Genomic DNA, 21,925 nt, shown 5'->3' with positions numbered 1-21,925 from the left:
CCAAATCTGCAACACTATCATGTTTTAAACTTTAGGCCACTAAACTTCCCAGTTTGTCATGGGTTTTCAGCTGTCCCACCAAGCAGTATGTGGTTTGATGAGGTCAGCATTCTTGTTCTTTTTCTGTAAAGCACCTGGCCCAATTCAGATCTCCTAGTCATTACAGTCACCCAGAAATTCTCTGTAAACCAGAAGCCAGGCTAAGGAGCAAACCTGAGCAGCTGAGCAGGATGCTGATCTCAAACCCTTCTGCCATCTCATTCTTCCAGTGCCACTGGTGCATCATTTATCTCAGGCTGACTGACCCTCAGCAGGGCACTGCAGCAGCTCAGTGGGGCACAGGAAAAGGCTGCACACCAAGCTGCAGGCTGGGGCAGCCACGCTTGCACCAGCCCAGGAAAGCACCCACATGCAAACACTGCACTGCCACAGGAGCCAAAATGGGCAGCTGCAAACCAGATGATGATGTCTGCAGGGAAAAAGCAGCAGGGAAGTCCTCCAGGTCAAAAGCAAGTATGGTTAAGCATATGTAAGTGTGAAAGAGAAAGCTCTTCCAGAAACTGCACACACTTCAAGGAAAAAGAAAAAACCAAACCAACCAACAAATCAAGAGCTGAGTCAGCCATCAGTAGCATGAGACAAACTTGAACAAAAAATCAAGAGCAAGAATACAAAAATACCATTTGACACCCTTTTTACAAATCTAGATCTGATAATATGATGAATCACAAACACTTCCACCTCCTTTTTATATTAGGATTCAAAAAGAATATACACATCTTCACAAAATGCATTTAGTTGCCATATAATATAATATACTTGGATTGAAATGAAATTTGCACTTTGAAAAATTTTTTTTAAAAATGGTATGAGAATATTCCCTCACATTTCTCCATCAAATTTCTTCTTTAAAATGTAACAAGCAAAGGGCACAAAGACTGGACCTAGAAAAGCATTTTTTCTCCTGATGATACTCTGTACATTTTACTGTATTTACACTGAAGTAAATGAGCAGAAGTCTGAAGAAATTAAACACTTTCCAGTGCTAAAATCAAAACATAAGCATACAATTTTTTAATTTCAGTATTTTAAAGTACAGAAAGTGGAAACTATGAATATCAAATACAAATTTAAACAAAGCCACTTGTCCTCCCCTAGAATAATCAATGTGAACTACTTATAGAAACTTACAAATTTAAAGTAAAATCAAAACAAAATAAATACTGTACATACACTTTCCCTGCCTGCAGGCAAAAGAGGATGGGAAATACTGTTATGAATTGAAAAAAATGCTCTTAAAGCTGCAGCATCCCATTTCCCAGCCAAATACTTAACACAGTAGTGCGTTTCTGTAAAAAGGAAGACACACATACACCGACCCCTACTGAGCAGACAAGCTAACATTTTCAGAAACATTAAGAAGGAAAGATAGAAATTAGACTATGAGAGTAGAAAAAGGAGGAAAAGACAAATGGGCCAGCAAAACATTACTACAAAACTAGTAAATATAACCAAGAACTAGCCCCGTTTTTTGTTTGGTTTTTTTTTTCAAATTCCATGTTTGTTTTTTTTTAAAAAAGCGTCACCAAAGCATTGGCAGCAATAGACATTTCCCAGCAGAAGTGACAATACATATCAATATAATCTCTTAAAGTGATCCCTTTCATTCCCTTCCCACAGCATGAAACTCTTATGGCTTAATTTATATTAAAAGTAGAAAAAGTCCTTTTTTTCCAAACAGAAATGCAGCCTATGAAGAACATGCATCTCCTTATCAGTGCTACTTTCATTTCCCATCCACTGCATGACTTATCATTCATACTCTCCCACAAAGAGGGATACCAGGGTGGTTTTTTGTTGGGTTTATTTTTTGGAAAAATGGATGTTGCAGCTTTTCATCTTGTTTAACAATAAATAGTAAGGCCCTTGGTTCCATTTGTATTTCTTCTGTCAAAGAGTAGTGCTGGGCTCACTCAGCCCCAGAACTACAAACAGCTTTTAATGGTCTGGAAGTATTCTGTGACTGACACTCTGGAAAGACACAAGGCTTGGGGGTCGTGGTGGGAGTGTGAAGGGACAGGTGGGCACGTGGAGCCTGAAGAGGGCACAAGCCACTGGGTCATTCTAGTTCTGCTTAGGCTCCACAGCTACCAAAAAAGGGATAGGTAAGATTCCCACCAGCTCTGGCTTTGAAATCCTGCACAAATTTTCAACACTTGCAACTTTATGGTCTCGTGAGTGAAGGTAGCTTATGCCTTAAGCAAAGCCAAAGTATCTAAAATGTGGTTGTGACACTGTGCTCTCCTACATCTCTACCAAAGGTAACACAAGCACTTCAACCACCAAAAATTAAAAAAAAAATCAATGTGATTTGTGCTGTGAGTGATCAGAAAACAATTTTAACTCTCAACATCTAACCCTTCCAAAATTCTCTTTAAGAATGAATTCATGTAGAGTATTATAGGTTGCATAGGTAATCTACCCCAGAGGTCAACAAAGGCTACCCTGTAGCCAGGGTTTATTAGCAAGTATAATAGGAAAAGAAAAGGGAAGGTTGCTGGAAGAATCTTTGATATAGTTTCTAGGTGGTCTTTCCATTTTCATATTTGTTTCTTTTTCTGCAATTGTAGGAACGTGAGAACTTAAGAGAGTGGGAAAACCCCTACAATATTTCATTTCCTATTGTTCTGCCTACAAAAAAAAATTGAAAAACTGAGTTTTATGCCAAATGCAAGTTCTCTGACTTTTCAAAAAATATTACCCTTGAAAAAAGTTACCATAGCAGGTGTCATTTGCTGTTTGTCCAGCCAGTGTTCCCTACTCCCTCCCTCTTCCACCCCAAGTGAGACAGCAAGGAAAAAAATTGGGCTTTTTCTCTCCACTACAACAACACAAGGTTCAGTCCATCTACAGAAAGACTGGTGCAGAAGTGATTTCAGCTAGAATACAATAAATATATCTACATACAAGTACACAAAACAAGTGAGGTCACCACATCCTCTTCATGAGCTACCAGGAGATTTCTTTTTTCTTGTTTGTTGTTTTTGCTTTTTTTTTTTAATACTGCTCAACATGGCAATTTCTTTTGAATTACTTGTTCTGAGTTGGAACATCAGATTTAACTTCTGCTGGAAGCATGGATATTTGAAGAAAATGGGAATGAACCTCTGCCTGTTGACAGCCTGTGAGGAGACTATGACATAAATTCATGACAGTGGAGAGCCACTCAGAAAAAAAAAAGGTAGAAAATTAGAGCAATAGAAAGGATAAAACCAAGAAGAAATAATATATATGGGTCCAGCCATATCTATATTTCAACTGTAAGACACAGATAAATAGCATGGATGGTCAGAAAAGAGACTCTGTATAAACCAATCACATGTACAAGAAAGCATACTCTGTATTTGAAAATTCCTTACTCCAGATTCTATTCTGGCACATTTTTACTTCAGACAAAAATCTGTCTTTAAGGAGAGAGCATTCATTCTTTATTCTGCTCTGAATCTGATTGCTGCCCTAAACTGGAATTTTCTATCATTAGAAATTGCACAGCCTGCAGGAAGGAAACAGTTTGGTTCAATATGCTAAAGCTGAAACAGTTTCCAAAGCCTGGCAGGCATTAAACCATTTGCTCAAGTTTAAATGAAGAGAAAATTTATATGGGTATATCATTTTAACTAATATTGACAACATAGTTTATTTCTTTTACTTACTTTGGTGAGAACATATTAGAAGATAGTTAAAATATTCTCTTTTAACTATTTCCACCTAGAAAACATAGCACCTGAGAACAGCAAGTCCTTATATTCATTTTCAGCACCTGTAGAATACTTCTTAGCTTATCTTCTGCTTTTTAGAAATCCTTGACTACCCTCCATTCCCAATATTCTAAAGGTTGATAACTTGTGTGAAATTAAAAAAATTAAAAGACTAAAAACTTGGGTTTTGTGAAACATTAATTAGCAAACAAAATATAATTTAAAAATTCAACCATAAAAGTCACAGAAGAAGTTAAGTCATCATAATATCAAAGCAGGGCTGCAAAAAACACTCCTAAACTATAATTTCCAAGCTCCAGACAAAGTAAAGCTATGAAAGCAACCTGACTTTTTTTGCAGTGGCACTATATTTTGATGTTTCTCCATTTAGAAACAGGATAACATAGTGCTAACTGGTTCTGACCCTGCAGCAATAAAGAACACCTGACATCAGAACTATTTCCACAAATTTCTAAACTCATTCATAGTCTAGCCTAAATAAAAATAACTCTGCACAAATATTCTGGAAAATAAAACTGACTTTGTTTTTAAATCACAAGAGAAAATTATTCCAGTATAGGATATGGAGGAAGGAAAAATTGGTGAGGAAAATTAAAATAAATTTGATGACTTGGACAGCTATGCAGGAGTATTTTTACTCTTACCAATCAAAAAACAAAAACCATAAACCCCAACCAACAATATTGTTGTCATTAGCATATTGACATTTACATTTTGGCTGGACCCTGCAAAATGCCCTTTTCCCAGAATCAAGTAAAAGTATTCCCCTTTCTGCCTTCATCCCCGTCCCTCAAAAGTTAAATATTTAATTTTATATTACAGAAAAATACGAATTTTAAATCAAAATTATTTACAATAAGTCAGAATTGGCATTTGCTATCAGCTCTGTATGAAGCCTGACACAAATGGTCATTCTGATACCAGTAAGCTACTTAAATGTTTATATATATGGACCAGTTAAGACTTTTCATTTGTTGTCTTGCCCAGCTTTGAAAGCAACACACATTCTCCTGCTTTCATGACTCCTCAGTAAAATGTGTTTAACGTACAATAACAACACTTTAATGCTTCTTCCATGCTACATTAAGTAAAATGCCAAATCTTTTAACTGCAATGTGTATCTTATGAGTTATTTGAGAGCAACTGTTCTGAAGAAACATTTATCTTAACTGACGACCCCGTTCCTCCAAAAGATGTATTGGGTCTTCCTCCTTTGTACCAACTCTTAAATAACTAGTACAAATACAATTTCAGGGAGTCTTTTTACACACGAAAATCATCACAGACAGATCATCAGGAGGAAAATATGAACTCAGATTTGGAGGAAAGAGGTGCATTTTAAAACAAGATAGCTACTGGACTAACATAAGAAAATTCTTCTGTCTTTAGGAGTCTCTTCTAGTCCATTAAATAAATAAATCTGATATTAAAAAGGACAGGTCAAAAAATAATCAAGCTGGCAGAGAATATGCAACTTGCAAGTCAACAGAAGCCCAGCCAATAGCTTACAAAAAGCAGGAAAAAAAAATAAGATTCCTTATGCCTTAATTTAAAAAATAATTAATAATGCATCTCACCCCTATTTAAGACTATAACCTGAATATCAAATTTAGGAGTCCAGACTAATCACAATTAATGTGGCTCTCCACTGCACCAAACACACATTATCAAAACAATTTAAAACTTTCACATTATTAAATCTAAATTAATAACCCCCCACAGAAAAAGTCTTCCCAATAAATAGTTTCTTAAATGAATTTTAAAGTTGTGAAAAATCTATCAGAAATAAATTATTGATAAACCACCTTCATCATCTTCCCCTCATTAATTTAGGTCAGAAACTACCAGCAACAAATGATATTCAAGCCCTGATGAGAGACTATTTCTCACAGTCCGTGTCTCTCTGAAGATTTCCCCGTTCCCGTATGGTTATTGCTGAGCAGGTGTGGCACAGTGAAAATGCAGCATTGGGTTGGGTTTTTTTTTTTGCGTGGGTTTTTTTGTTTTTCCTTTTTTTTTCTTCTTTTTTTCTTTCTTTCTTTTGTTCATCAGGCAGTGTTTTTCTATGGTACATGCAAGTCTGCTTCAAGCAGAGGAATAACAGCAGCTCCAGGCTCTGTTGCCCTCAATACTGGTCTGTAGGAAAGACAGCAGTAGTACAGGTAGCAGCTACATTAAACAAAGAAGCGTGCATGGCCATTCCGGTTCAGCTTCAGGATCTTCCCAAGGCGCTGTTTAGCAGTTGCCATTCCTTTCTTTGGACGTTTGCCTGAAAAACCCAAACAAGGACTCCAGTCAGGAATTTCAGGATGAATTTTAATCGTTGTACAACAATGGTGAAACCCAGCTTTCAAGGTGAAGCAAGCAAAATTTTCACCGGAATCAGTTTGAAAAACAAACAGGGAATCAGAATAGTTCAAAAGAACACCCCCAGGAACTATTTATCATAAATAAAATGAGTGTATTATTGCTATCAGCTCTGTATGAAGCCTGACACAAATTGTCATTCTGATACCAGTAAGCTACTTAAATGCTTATATATATAGACCAGTTAAGACTTTTAATATTTAGAAATTTACAAAAATATTTACAAATATTTCCAGTCTAAGAAGCGCAGTGGGTGTAGTAGGGGAGAACTTCAACCGAGCATCCTGAATTTTATTCAAGTTATTCTTGAGTAAACTACAGAATATAAACTAGAAACTAAACCTACATAGTATGCTCATCAGACTATTTCTGAAGTGTTAAGAGTTTCTAAAACTTCATTTCAATAAGCTAATCTGATTGAGGCCAGTTAGATCTCTCTTAATTCCACCTCCCCATATTCTGTGCCAAAACTGAGTGTCTACAGCATGCTCACTTTGTATTTTCCCTCAAGGTCTAATCCTGTCCTTTACTCAGTTTCTGCATTTAGTCTTTTACTTCCCCCCCCCCCCCCAGCCCACTTTGGCAAAGGGATGGAGGTCAGCATTACCTTTTGTTGCCTGGTTGCTGATGGGGGGTGGATTTGATGCTGGCCTCTTCGTTGGGTGCAGTGGTACAGACAAGGACGTTTCCCCATAGGGCCTGTCAGGGCTAAGGCTGCCATCACTCAGCTGACACTCTGCTTGCATCAGGCTGGAGTCTCGTGTGTATTTGCCATGCTGAAAACTCAAGCTGTTGCTGTGGACTATGCTTCTGTTTTCCTGAACCTTAAGACTTGCTTCTGATGCACCCTCCTTCTTGATATATTTTTGAGTTTTATTTGCATCCTAGTATAGAAATGATAAGAAAAGACGAGCAAGTTAATGGCTTCTGGCTACAGGTTCACTCCACTTTTTCCAATTATACTACTGTGTCTTCGAAACAGGTATTTCAGTTCCACCAGTATGTGGCCATTTTATGAGTCCATCATTTCTTTTAGAATAGATACCTCTTAACATCGTTTTTTGCAAGCTTTTCCATATGCACCTAAGGGCAATGCTACAGTTAAAGTACACATAATGTACTCAATTCCCCTACTTCTTGTTTTCAGCTTGCAGTGACCAAAACAAATGCAATTGTTCTTGATTAAACCAGCCACTGTAACAAGCCATACCATAATCACTGACTACTTTAATAGGTAATTTGTTTTCAATATTCAGCTGATGAAAGAATAAATGCTAAATTGGGAATTACAAACTGCAAAGGTGTACCATGCAGTCAAATATTCTTACAAAGCAAACACCACAAAGCACACAGTTAGAAACAGTGCTATTTAATGGCTGTAATTTTGCAACTTTAGTTGTCCTAGTTAATTATTCTAATGCTTCTAATACAGACAAGTTCAGAAATACTAAAAAATTTCACAGTGTAGAAAAGCTCAGATTGTCAGAGTGTAAGGCACACAACCTTTAATTCCTTGCTGGATTCCATTTTGACATCAGAAAAAATATTCCTACCTGCAAGCTGTTGAAAGCTATCAATGTAGCAGTACCAATTTCCTAATCAAGTATTTTTACTATACACACTATCAACATGTTCCACTTGTTCTGATGTTCTTGTTGGGAATAACAATGAATAAACAAAGTGCTTCCCCAGTTAGAATTAATATAAATTCACACATTTTTAATGCAGTATTTTTATTTTTCAAGATATTGCCCTGACCACCTCAATATTAGGCACTATGACAGAAAAGAATTTGAAAGCAAAAAACCCAAAACAACAATAACAGTGAAAAAATCCATGACAAAAATAATCCACTTAACAGAACCAGAAGTATCTCCGAGATACACAGTGTTTAAAGACCAGCCCACCATGCCTTCTGTACTTAGAATTTTATGATCTCTTCTCCTATAAAAATGTGTTCAATATGTTCTAAGTATTGCTTTACCTGAGGGGTAATCCTCGAAGCTTCATTCAGGTGTCTAGTCCATGCTGAAGTTCCCAAGTCTCCTTCCTCCTCCTTCACAGACCTACCTAAAGAGAAGTTTAACAAGTTTAAATTTTAATACTTTCACTCTAGCCACAACTTTCCCATTCTTGTAAATAGGCCACAAAACTTTTAGATGGAAATATTTAGAAGTGGTATTCTGATGATGAGCTAAGTTTGTTCCAGTTTTCAGAAGTAATATTTACCTTTTATAGAAAAAACACAACAACAAAGCAAAACCACAGAATACACCTTTTTAAATGTCAGCCTGATTGATTAAAAAACTACTAATCTAATAACTACAAATCCAAAACTGTAACTTTAAGTGACCATTCTGAGCACTGTGCCAAAAGCAAGGAGCAGCAGTTCCTTAGTTCAGATACCTACCACATTCCATGGGTTTGTGGCTCTGAGATGGCTGTCTGTCTTTATGCCGACTCCTGGAGTAGCTTCTGTGTTCCTGAAGAGAGGTTCTTTTATTTGTGCAGTCTGTGCTTTGAGTATGACCTGGTAAACATGTAGTATAGTGCAATCCTGCCATAGAAAGCATGCCCTGAATAGCTTCTTCTTCTGTACTTGTCGAGGTAGGACATTCCCTAGGAAAATCAAGGGAGTAGTGAGTAGTTCAAAACAGAAACCTTTGAAGGACTGATTTTTACATTGCTATAAAGTAGAACCATAAATACATGCTAAAAGATGTAACAGTTCATAAAAAATGCCCACAATGTGCTTACTTTTTACTGGGACTTTCATTTCTGGATGGCTTCTGGGTATTTTGACAAAGGTCTCTTGTGACCTTAGATTCCTCTTTGAAATTGGATGTTACTTCCTGCTTCTCTTCATCACCTGAGCTTTCTGACTCCTCTGTGGAGGAATCCTTCTGCTGACACAAGAGGAAACAGTATGAAGAATGGTCACCAGAGCTCCTAAGTGGAGACTCTACTGATGCCTTAGGTTTTAGCTTTTATATTTTTCAGATTCTGTCCTGCTTTAGGGTGTAGTTATGAGCTTCATATTAGGGGATGGTGAGCTCTCTTCACAAAGTAGGGAGACAAAACAATTCCTTTCCTAGCTTGGGACCAAGGACAAATGATTCAAACTCCAGGCCCAAGAGCATAAACAATGTGGACTGAAGAGAGAAAAACAAGAAGGATGGCACTTCCTAAGCTAAAGCTATAATTGGAAAATTAACTCCAATATGGAAATGGACTGGAACTTATCAAAGTGTGAGACCTTGTGACCTGGTCAACCATTTTCTGACCATTTTGGGTTCATCTTGGGTGTAGCCCTGGCTGGGCTCTTGTGCTGCCCAAGGTAGATCCATTAAGGCATTTCAATAAATACCTACTTTATTCCTTTAGCTCTATCTAGCCTCTGTTCTAGGTCAGCCTTCACAAGGCATCACTACCTCAATTCATGCTAAGTGAAGAACTCAAAACCTTCAAGGTCCAACTGTTTTTGTACTTATAGTATCCAGAATGCAGTTAATCTGAATATAGCAGCTGAGATGCTACACATTCAAATTTTGCAATACTGATAAGTACATGTTCCACAATACAAAGGCATCTCCAAAATCCATTTTTTACAAAGCACCTCACATATGACACCATACACAAATCACTGCATTCTCTTTAATGAGAGCATTATTCTTATCTTCAATATTTAACATACAGGGAAAAAATACAGAAGTATGTTCCAAGCAGCAGACAGAATTGATGCCTATTATATATATATAACAGGACACATTCCTCCCCACAAAACTGCTTCTGGTTCCTGCTCTCACAAAATGTAACTGTCAACAGCACCATCTCTGATGAATGACAGATGCTCCCAGGTAAATCCAGAGGACAGCAGGAACAGAGACACAACAGCTGTTGCCTCTCTTACAGTGGCCCAGCCTCATTTTATGAATGAAAGAGCTTTTCAGCTCCTGCTGAGATTACAGCTTGTATGGGCAGGAGCTTCTCAAAGGTGGAGCAACCATATGTGACTCAATATGCCTTTACAGGAAGCAAGGGCTACAGTACATATGTTCCATCTTGGTAATTCAGACTAATCTATTTTCAACAAGTACAGAGAACATCACTATTTTTTTTCTCAAGCCAAGGAATATATGTGACACTCAACAGAGGTTTTGAAAACAGAAGATCAGAACATTCATAATTCTGAATGACTGACACCATTATCCCCACCATCAAAAACAAAACTGGAATGAATGAAATGCATTTTATCACCAAGAGGTATTTTTATACAATAGTTTCATTCACATGAGCAGCTTCCTAAATTTAAAAAGCAGAAGAATATGGAAAAAACTAGGAGAGTAAGTACAGCATAAATATAAAACACTGACTCATTTCCAAAGTCACACAAAACTGGCTATATTCTCCTGCAAAGATGAAATGTATTACTTCTGAGTAACCACTGATTCTGTGTCTTAGAAAAGGAAACCTGAGCCAAAGCTGCTGGCAATGCAGTTTAGGAAACCAGAAGAAATCACACCATGAAGGTTCCTGTCACTTACTCCAACATTTAGATTAGATAATGATGAAAGACAGCAAGTATCAAAAAAAAAAATCTTGACCACCATGGAAAAAGTAGGAATATGAAGACTTCTTGTAAAGTCATATAATAGGTTGACAACTGAAAGGAAGACCAAGAGCATTAGCTTTCCAAAAGCATGAAACAAAAATGCCAGGTAATCACTTCACCTTACTGCTAAACAATAAGAATTTAAATTACTAAGTACAAATCAATTTGCAAACGAAAAAATAATTAAAGCATTTATAGACACATACACACATCTCTAAATTCTAGAAGTTGTATTAAAAATGTTTGTAAATATCTACACATATGTGTGCATTCATACTTCATTTAATTCTGAAGAAATCACCACAATCTAGACCCTTAAATGGAGGACTCCCATCCATTTCCAACAGTCTCAAGTCCCTGAAAAAGATTTAGCCACTTCAGGTTGTTCATAAAACTGAATACCTGCAAGATTGTTTCCTATCAACTGTGCTCTAAAAGGAAACTGTGTGGTTGATACTCATAATTTGAATGATGAAATTTAGACTTGTTATTAAAGACATAAATAAAGCAACTAGGATCTGACTTTCCTCAGACTTTGCTTGTTCCAGAACAGGGCTCATCCTCTGCCAACCCCACCTCAATGACAAAGAAGATGAAATTTGGCAAGATAGCATATCTTATCTTTTTTCTCACCACTAGAATAAATGAAGAATGAAGCACTACATTGTTTGATATTAATCTGAACAAGAACTACATACTTTGTTATTGCTGCTTTAACACAAACTTTGACCAGACAAATATGAAGTATGTGAGCAAAATTATATTTAATTGCTTCATTAATTTCTGAGACTTTTTTAATCTGTACCTGTGTAGTGCAATCAGGCTCAGATTCTTCTGAATCAGAAATATCAGAGTACTCTGAGGATCCATTCCTGAGTTCTGATTTCACACTTTCAAAGAACACTGCAGAGAAAAGGATTAAAATATAAGACACACCATTAACTACGTTAATATTTAACAATTATTTTTGAAGCAAAACCCAAGAAACACATATTTTGTTTTAACAGTCTGTAAACAAAGGCAAATGCACACACTGATCTGGTTCACAAGTTTGCTTAGGATGATAGCAAGTTTCCTACTGCTGACCAATAGACTCCTCAAGCAATTGAGCAGATGAAGACAGGAAAAAACAGTTTATATTTCTTCTTTCCCAAAGGGCACCCACTTCAGACATGCCACTTGGGCAGTTTCTGGGCTTTTTTTGTACAGGTTGGAGCCAGAGCAGTTCTCACCAGCATGTACCCCTAAAAGACTGCATTTGTCCTAAGGAACCACAAGCAGGAAACACATTGCTAAGTGTTTGGATTCCAGGGCTCAAGGCCAGGAATGAGCTGTATGTATACCTGGGTCAAGGCTGCTGGCAAAAATTTTGATTAAGTACAAATTCATTAAAGATGACAATGTGCAGTTCAGGTAGCGTAAGTTTTTTGTAGAAAAGCAAAATAGGGTAAAAAAATAATGACTGTGTCAAGAAAATAGGGTCCAAAGAAAGAAACATGATTTTAAAAGTATTTATAGTTTCGTACAAAACAATGCTGAAAGCAAAGCTGAACAAATCAGAAACTAACTTTAGAACGAAGACAAGTAAAATTGAAATGTTGGTTTGCTTTCAGCATAGTTTCACATGAAATTACATAAAAGAACACAATTCTTCCTAACTATAATTATGCAAGAATAAAGGATGTACCTATAACTATGTATACACTGCAATTCTAGTTGAGGTTTGCTCCTATTGAAGACTGTGACAAAGATCACATTTAAGCATCAAATATATTTGAAGGGATATTAATTATTTCTAAACACTGCACAGTGATAACTACTTTTAGAGTCAAAAGAAAGCTAACATGAGATTTGTCGTCAGAAAGTGAATAAATGGAACAGCTAGGACTAAAAGCTGGAGAAGACTAACTAAACTTAAGAGAGTATTAGAAAGAACCATGAGGAATATCCAAGCACATTAAATGAGCAACACCACTGGATAGGAAATTAAGCTATATAAAGTAATGCTCAACATATAACGATAAATTAATGCTTTTAATCACTGCAGCTCAAAACAACCCAAGGGATTTCTGACTATAACTCATGCCTTTGGCTCATTTCAAAAAGGCAAATAAGATTCTAGGATAAGCAAGAGCAAGAACAATACAGAAAACAATTTTAGAGATCAAGAGAACTTTCCTTTAGACTACTATCTTTTCCAAGAAACTACATTGCTCTGTATGCCTCCAGAGACAAGGAGGAATATTTCCCAAATTGGGCGAATGAGAGTAGTCATTATCTGTGAGATCAGGCTAAGACACTGTGAATTAAGAAAGATCTCAAACCACTTTCCCTTCATTCACACCAAGTATCTTGCTCAATATTAAGGACAGCACTTGATCTCTGTCCCTCTGCTAACACTGGGTCACCATTTAAAACCAGGATCTTGGCATGACACACAAAGCTAGATAGAGCTTGATCAGTTTAAAGGCATCTGTCTGTGGACATTCCTCTTGGCCTCAATCCCAGTAAGAACAACCAAAGTTGGCAGCTGTTCTAGGAACAGGTAGTTCCTCTGCCAGAATTCTCTGCAGACAATGCCTTTCCCCTCTCTAGAGTCTCAGTTAAGGCAAAATACTCACATGTAACACACACTCAGGGAAGTCTGAAGACACTCAATATTCAATTAAAACTACCAGGATTAGTCCTGAGCGCTCATTTTTTGGAAGAACAATCTCAACATTCACTTCTAGTTCTAAGTAAATTTAATGCATTTGGATACTCAGTGCCATGTTCTTTCTGTATCAAATAAGAGCAATAATTTTGAAGAAAAGCTACCATTTCTCTGTATGATTTAATCTTTGATTCAAGTGCAAAATTTAGTTTGATTTACTTAGTTTAATTTTGGAAGTTGAAAACCACTGCAGTAAGCCTTCACTCAACAAGCTGTTTGTCCTGTTTCAAGAATACCCAAGAGAGACTTCTCTCATGTACAGGTATTTTAATACTGTCCTCTGTGACATATGGAAGCACAGTCAACAGGGATTATAGTTTGCCTTGTTAATGAAAATAATTAAATATTTTATTCAGGCTGACAGCAGAGTCAAATGGTATGGTCTGTTGTGCAGGAAACTCGGAACTGGAAGCCTCCAGAGGAGTCTTATCATTTTTTAAGTGTTGACTTCACTTTGTAATAGACACCTTCTGAGCCCTTTTAAGCTCTACTGTGAATGGATGCGACTTTTAATTCAGGAGGCAGCAGAATAGCTATGCCAAGGACTAATTCTGTCTGCACACAGGTAAGAGCCATTAAAAACAGGCATTGGCAACAGGCATTCAATATTGATACTTTACTAATAAGCTGTGTGATCATCGCTGCTGAACACTTTGCAGGAGGCTACCAAAAGACCACTAAAGATTAGTTCCCAGTGAAGGGTGGTTTAAAGCACTGCAAAGTGGAATGAAAGTGTTTTACAGATAACCTAAGTTCTTTCCTAACCTTGCAGATTACAAAGGTCAAATGTATAAGATTTTAGTGATGTTAAATTATATCTTTTCACTTGTATGCAATAAATCAATTCATTAGTAAAACATACAAAATTGTATGATCAACTATGAAATTGTCAGGTTTAAAATGGCTATGTATTATAAACTTTCATTCTCTATAGTGAAATGATGAGCTTTTCACAATGAGGTATATTTTGGTTTTAAAAGCAAAATCCAATCAGCATTCTTACATTATGAAGCAGACCTAGATAACAAATACTCATCCAGAACACCAATTAAATCTCCACTGTGAAAAATGCTCTCCATAGCATTCAAGACAGCACTAACACAAAAAGGTGAGTTTTACTTTTCATCTCTATCCTGTTAGTTTCTTCAGTAGACAAATATTTAAGAAATGTTTTGTGTAACTTCTAATACTACTGCTCTGATTTATTTCTTTATCCTCTATATACTCAGTCAGACTGAAATTTTATAAACAGTAGTTAGACCCTCATTGAGACCATCAAAATGTTCAAGTGATAGGACTTGGAGACAATCTTACTGTTCAGTGGTTTCTGGGCATCTGCATTCCCTTCTCCTTCAAATCCTGAGGGCTGCTCTTCTACCTTCACAGCTGTCTTTTTTGACCTTGTCCTGTCATCTTCATCTTCACTGTCTGCTGTGTAAAGACTTCGATCTGTAAATGGACGTCTCTCATCTCTTCTCACAAGAAAAAAAAAGAAGTCAGTTTTTACTCTTAAAAAACCTGAAGCAACCATTTTCCTTCCATTATTTAGAACACACTCTCAAGATGTAACAGTACTATTCTCTTATGCTCATCTCTTCATTCTGAATTGTAGGCATTCCCATTTACTTCCTATACAACTGTCATTTCCATAAAGATATGACACCAGAGTACTTTTAATGAGAAGCACTCTTATAAATAGATAAAAAACTTTTTCTACTTTGAAGCATTCCCTTCAGTACAGACCCCACTGAGCAAGTGAATGAAATGCTGTAACAAAGGAACATGCAAAGAATCCCTTCCTCTTCACTTCCTAACTGTGGCTCCACTAGGGGACAGCAGACACAGACACTCCTGTATTCCTAACCAGACTCTTACTGGTAAGAACTTAAGAGCTCTACAAATAGAAATATTAACAATTAGCATACTCCAGACCACAATGACCAGGAAAAAGTATCCACAAGCAATCCTTTATACCTAATTATTCTTCCGTTTGACAGCAGAAGGCGAAGATCATTGTCTTTTGTTCTCCATTCAGGTACTGTAGAAGAGGGCTGAAAGGGCTTGTTAAACCTCCCATTCAGTTTTGAGCTTGTGATATCCTAAAGAAGTAAAAGCAATTTTGCTAATTATTTCTTCTTATGAACTCAATTGTTTTTCTGCACTCCATAAAAGATTAAATTCACTACTAGGATGGTTACCACACAGATAACCAACTGAAAAAAGCTCAAACAAAACATGTTTGGATGTAAAGAACTTCAGGAGATGACTGCACCTTCTCCTTCCTTGAACCATCTATACTTTCCTGAAGCACCTGAAACAAATACAACTTTCCTACAATACTCCTTTTATGTTTCCTTCGGAGAAATACCAATATACTAAGGCAAGCCAGAAGCTCAGCTTGGTACTGCTACAGCAACTCTTGGATTGGGTATGCGCTCCCTGATATTAATATCTCAGAACTGATTTAAGGACAGCAAAATATCAACAATGGAAAGTAACTTGCGTTTAGCTGAACTTTCTTAGCTCAAAGCAATTTACATTTGACATAAAATCTGAAACAATCTCTCCATATCTCATATGACAAAGAGTTCTAGTCTGTATTCTTACGCATCTTAAACCATTTTCTTTTCAACAGAGATTAGAAAACTACTCTGGTTTTGTTTTTCCTTGCACATAACTCAATACTTGCCTCTTCCCATGGTGACATCTCCAGCCTTTTCAGTACCTCCCTAGTGTGAAGTTCCAGGATGTCCAGATTAGAAGGAGTTTTGGTAGCATGGTCTCGCAGCTTCCTCACCCTTCTCCTGGACTGGTGAGGGGAAGCTGTTTCATGTGAAGATCGTGAACTTGGAGACACACCAAGAATTCCCTGAGTTTTAACTAATTTGCTGTTTTCCTCCTGCAATTAAAAGCGCTTTTCAGAATAGTCTCAGAGGAATAAATCCACATATTTAAGTACTACTTCTTATTCATCTAATTAAATGTAAATTATGTAAGGAAAATTGTTAGATGTTTTAGAGAAATAACTACATGTTTCATTCGGATTTGATGTACAAAGTTTAGTTCTACTGCACCTTTTTTTCATTTAAGGCTTTTATGCTATTCCACAAGAGTAGTGCCACCAAAACACATGATTTCATTCAGGAAGGCAGCACAGGGTAGACATGTACTGTACACAACAGATCACATCCCCTCAGACCCATTCTCTTCACATGGAAATGTGAAAATTTTTCAAGAATCAATAACCACTGAAGAATAAAGGAGTAAAACACTGGTATGGGAAAGCAACAACAAGAACAACAACAAAAAAAAAACCAACAAAAAAACAACAACAACAAACCCAAACAAAAAACAAAAAACAAACAAACAAAAAAAAAACCCAAACAAACAAACAAAAAAAAAAACTCCCTCACTGATATTACACACAGCCACAAAACAGAGGAGTGAGCAAAAGAGATGACAACTGGACCAGAACTCACAATAATAATAATTTTAAGTAGTTAACTACAAATAATTTCATCATTAAAATCTAAAAATCAACAAAAATACATAATTAATTATAATAATAATAAATAATAATACTGTCCATTTTCTTTAGCTGAAATACCCATAGCTGAGTATTCCAAACAGTTTTCCTCTCAATATTCTATTATTAAATGAATGGTAATAAATTAAAAGGAGAATATGGTCATCCAGAAGCATAACATTGATGGAGTTGCCCAATTCAAAGATTTATTTTCTGAAGACTTATGTAGGGCTGCCTCTGTTCTTACCTCTACAGAACGAATCACTTTAGAGAGCTCTTTGATGAGATGCCCAGGCCTAATGTTGTCTGGAATTTCAAAGGCATGTTCTGTTACAAGCTGTGTGCAAAGGGAGAAGAAAAAGATACTTAGTTTTGGGGGTTTTTTTCCAGATAAAAGCAGAAATAATATGAAATAAACAAAACTACAAGGGAAAAAATAAAAGTAAAATAAAAACCAGATTCATTTCTATAATAACGATCACAAACAGCCAGGGCTGATACACACATGCAGTAGCTTCCAGTTCAAGCTTTAGTAGCCAGCAGATATTCCTCAGTGTCTCCAAGATTCCAAAGAAGAGGTAACAGAAAGCCATACTGACAACCACTTTATTTTTTTTATCCTCAGTAGAGTAATCACCTTTTTTCCCTTTACCACGGTCAGAATAGAGGAATACTTCAACATTAATTAGAGTTATGACTTTAAAAACACCATAATACTAAGGGAATTTCACCCTGACAAAAAATGTAATCTCAAGAATAATCATGAGTAACCAAGATGCAGATTTTTAGACATCTTCCTGACACCCAATTCTTAAAAATTACCTTCTTAGCTTATTTAAAATCTAGCAGATTGGAAAATGCAACTTAGGAAAAATATCCCTATTCCTTATAAACAATATAGGAAGTTGTAAGAGTTTATGTTCCCTTTAATCCTCTGAAACCATATCAGAGACAGATTTCATATACATACACACACAACAAAAGTTCAAATACTCTATAGTTAGATCCAGCAAAAAATATTTTGTATGTAGTTTAAATGTCCATTTAGAACACTTTTAGTTAGAATTAAACAGATAAAACATCACTTAACACACAGGCTAGAATGATTGCCTTGAATTCCTGTAATCAACTACTTAAATGGAAAAACATCATAAAAGACTTTCAGCTACCCACATTTCAAAAATGAGATTCAGCAGCAAAATGATTGCTAGAAGCAATTCAATACTGTATGTGCATTTCATTGAACCTGTCTTCCTCTCAGTCATTAAAACAAATCCTTTCTCCCCCTCCCAACAAAACCCAACACCAACATATCATCATGATATGATTATTCATTTCAGGGCCCCTAATTCTACAGGGAAGATTAAATCAGCTGCTATTATTTACAATTGTTCATTCTTTGAATGTATCACACCTCTACATATTCACCCTGGAGAAAACAGCAGCTCTGTCACTAAACTGTATAATTTTTCCATCAAGTTATTGGTCATTTTAGGACCATTCAATCCTTCCTACTTCACTGTCTCAAAAGAAGATGAGTTTGAAATTCTCTAGAAAATGGCACAAAACAATTCTCTAAGATAATTAATCTATGTTGAAAAGACATGCTCCATGACACAAATGTGAAAGCTCATGAGAGAGGTGTTCTCATTTGAGGAGCACGTGTTTGCCATTTTTCAGGAACTGTCTGAAATCCTCAGCATGAGCAGATCAAACTGCAATGCACAAAGCTCCTCCTGTCCTCACCTGCCCACAGCTCCAAACCTATCTCACACATGGTCTGCTGCACAGCAGGACTGGCTCAAGAATGAAGCAGCAGCCAGAGAAGATGGCTGTAAGGTATGAAACTTGATAGCTGGTGGACAGCAGACAACACTGTGGCTGAATCACTGATGCTCTGCACTTCCCTCACAATGGCTGTGTCTCTTCATCCAGTGGTTTAGAAATACTCAAAGGTCTCATTAATAAGCATTCAGAATGCAGCAAGTGCAATTGATTTTTCTTCCACAGAGAATGAGAGAATGTACCACATTCCACATGAATCAAAATACTCAATGACCTACTAGACAGTACACAAATGCTACAATACTACACTACAGCAATCTAGAAAAAAGGAATGCTAATCCAATTTCAAATCAAAATCAGAATTTATATATGCTGTGTTTGATCTCAGTTCAGTAGCCTAATCACTTGGCTTGCTTATTATCCATGCCACAGAAGCAAAGATGGCTTGGATTCACACGTGGTTCAAGAGCTTAGGCCCAACATCCCATAAACACTGAGGCATTGCTCGCTAACAAGCCTTCATCCAGAACAGCAGAGACCAAGAGACACTGGAGAACCAACACAGAGGGCCAGCAGAGTTTCATCTGGGATCAGTAATGCTACACAGTCTGGACCCCAACACATTGCACACATAAAAACCACCTCTGCATCTGCATCTCATGTCCAGTTCCACAGAACTCATACTGTTGGATGCAGCATTATGCAATTATCATATGTAGTATCATACATACATGCTAAGTTCTCTTACAAGTTGAATTTGTGGGCAGAAAGAGCAGAGATCTCAAAGAGCCAGTTCAAGTCTGGCTTGCAACAAGGCAATGTCACAAGCAGCAAAAAAGTAGAATTAATACCCTCAGTCAGAACCAAACTGCCTGTCAGGGAACAGCACTTCCCAGGAGCACTGCTTCCAAGAGGGTTTATTATCATAGGCACATGAAAAAACACATGGAGTTAGGCCAGACCCAGCTCTGTGCCAAAACAAGCTTTCCTGGAGAAAAGAGCACCAGCAAAGCCAGCACTGATGGCATACTTATGATTTTTCAAGAGTCAATCAATGTTGAGCAAGGAGAGTTTTCAATTGAAGTTAATATTCCTCAATCTGAATCTAAACTGACTCTTCAGCAGATGTAGCTGAAATGTGCTTTCCACACCACTGACATGAATGCAAAATGAAAAATGCCATGGTATTCCCATACCTCCACTGCCTCAGATGAGGATTAATTGACTGTATTAACACATTCCTTAGAAAGTTCCCCACCTTATCACCTTATCCTCTGGCATTCTTATCCTGTCCTGAGGTAAAGCAAGATTCTACCTCAATCAGCTATAATACTTGAGCTTATTAAATGGCCTAATAGACTTGGAATAATCATGGAATCATGATTTTTGGAATGTAAGTCTTGATGAGTCTTGATGCCAAAATCCAATATAAACTTCACCCTAGCCATGGAAACATCAGTTTTTATTTTTTATGAAGTTTATAGGTCATAGCGTTGTTCAGTGACTAATCATGGAATATAAAATTGGCATTATGATTCTTCCCCAAATCAGCAGTACATACTTCTAATAGACTTTTTCACTACTCATTAACAAACAGATAAAAATAAATCTTAAACTTTGAAAGGGCATAGATCTTCACTTAGTTTTAAATGAAAACAGAGCTCACCAAAATAGCAAACAAAATCACTTATACGTACTTCTTTTTTCATCCATAATTTTAAAGCAGTAAGTAAAGCCTTCACTCCTTGCACTAAATAGCTTGGAGGCTGGAAACCATCTTCCCTCAGTTCTAGAAAGATACAGAAACCAATTTAGAAACACATCAAGAAAAAAAATAGAATGATACCTACCCTTCAGCCAATAAAGTTGCCATTGTGCAAGAGCACAGTAAAGAAAAAATTGTTCAAGCAAATGAAACATGGCATGCTGTGCACACTGTAACAAGAAGGACCAGGAAAAAAGCAAATCCAACCCTAGAGTGATTCTACATAAAACCCTCTTTTTTTAAATTTATTCTTGTATGAATTAGGGTTAAGTTTACAACATACTAAAGGTCATTTAGGGAAAAAGAATCCAGATCTAAAATAGAGAAAAAAAAACATTTGAAGAAATATGAAGAAACTTTTATTTCATTGAGAAATATTTTAGTCAAAGGGGACCAGCAGGATGTGGGATGTATCTCTAAATTTGAATTTGCACTGCTTATCTCCATACATATGCAAATGGCTCACACTAGCATACTTCCACTTCCCAAACATTTTTGTCACCCTTCCAATTATCACAGTTCTCCCTCACATGGTTTACACCATTTTTACTCCCAAAATCAAAGGGACAGGGGGTGGAAACCACCCTGTTTCAGAACCTCCTCTTCTTAGGGAAGTTGTGTTCCCAACTGATTGCAATTCCTTTTCATTCTCTCTTTTGCTTCATAGGAGTAAAAAAAGGAAGGGAAAAGAGAAATCCTCCATAAACAACCAAAAGTAGATTAAAACCTCTCCTCATGTTCCTGACAAGTATTTCCACTTGTCAATAGCAAATGGATCAACACTAGAACCATTTGGCTCATTTTATCCCCTTAAAAGAATACACTAATAAAACACCATTCTTATGGATTATGTATTAGGAAGCTGGCAGAAAAAGGAAGGTTCTGTGAGTAAACAGCTGTTCTTCCCTCAAAGGCCTCCTACTTGTTAAAGGGTATGGGAGGTACTGGCAGCAGAAATCTTCCTGCCCATTAGCTGAATCAGTTGATAAAATTTTAAGAATACAATGGAGTACCATAGGCTAAATCTTTTAGATGCAATAGAAACAATTGCATGAGTTAAAAGTAATTCAAATTAATGACTACAGCATACATGAACAACAGCACACATTGCATCTTTTGAAACCCCAAGAATTAAGAAAACTATTTAGGTGAATGCAATAATACTTATCATGAAACACTTTCTGCAAACAAAAAGTCAAATTCAAAATGTTTGTGACCCTGTTACCATTCTATAGAATGAAGCAGAAAGACATGCTGTGCTGATTTTGTTCACTGACCTGAATTTCATAAAAAGGTACTGCTAACAGCTGGACATCACCATTACCCCACAAAACTGAAGTGGCATCATTCTTTATTCATAAAACAATGGATTCTGACT

The 21,925-nt window shown here is 36.7% G+C and overlaps 1 protein-coding gene across 2 annotated transcripts in view; it reads right to left on the bottom strand.

The window, feature by feature from the left end:
• Positions 1-344: 344 nt before the first annotated feature.
• KDM7A (lysine demethylase 7A) overlaps positions 345-21,925 on the bottom strand; it is a 63,503-nt gene continuing 41,922 nt past the window's right edge. The window contains exons 10-20 of one of the 2 annotated variants that reach the window (XM_030959441.1): positions 20,480-20,571; positions 17,245-17,334; positions 16,161-16,370; positions 15,446-15,570; positions 14,786-14,943; positions 11,564-11,661; positions 8,904-9,052; positions 8,557-8,765; positions 8,131-8,216; positions 6,754-7,030; positions 345-6,048 (exon numbers count right to left, since the gene is read on the bottom strand). In XM_030959441.1, coding sequence (XP_030815301.1) covers positions 5,954-6,048; positions 6,754-7,030; positions 8,131-8,216; positions 8,557-8,765; positions 8,904-9,052; positions 11,564-11,661; positions 14,786-14,943; positions 15,446-15,570; positions 16,161-16,370; positions 17,245-17,334; positions 20,480-20,571 — 1,589 coding nt within the window. In that variant the 3' untranslated portion in view covers positions 345-5,953. The remainder of the gene's footprint in view (positions 6,049-6,753; positions 7,031-8,130; positions 8,217-8,556; positions 8,766-8,903; positions 9,053-11,563; positions 11,662-14,785; positions 14,944-15,445; positions 15,571-16,160; positions 16,371-17,244; positions 17,335-20,479; positions 20,572-21,925) is intronic. The other variant, XM_030959442.1, reaches the window with a different exon arrangement.

This window comes from Camarhynchus parvulus, chromosome 1A (assembly GCF_901933205.1).
Source record: "Camarhynchus parvulus chromosome 1A, STF_HiC, whole genome shotgun sequence".
Classification (NCBI taxonomy): domain Eukaryota; kingdom Metazoa; phylum Chordata; class Aves; order Passeriformes; family Thraupidae; genus Camarhynchus; species Camarhynchus parvulus.
Note: the sequence above shows the minus strand (reverse complement) of the source record. Positions and strands in the feature narration are given on the sequence as shown.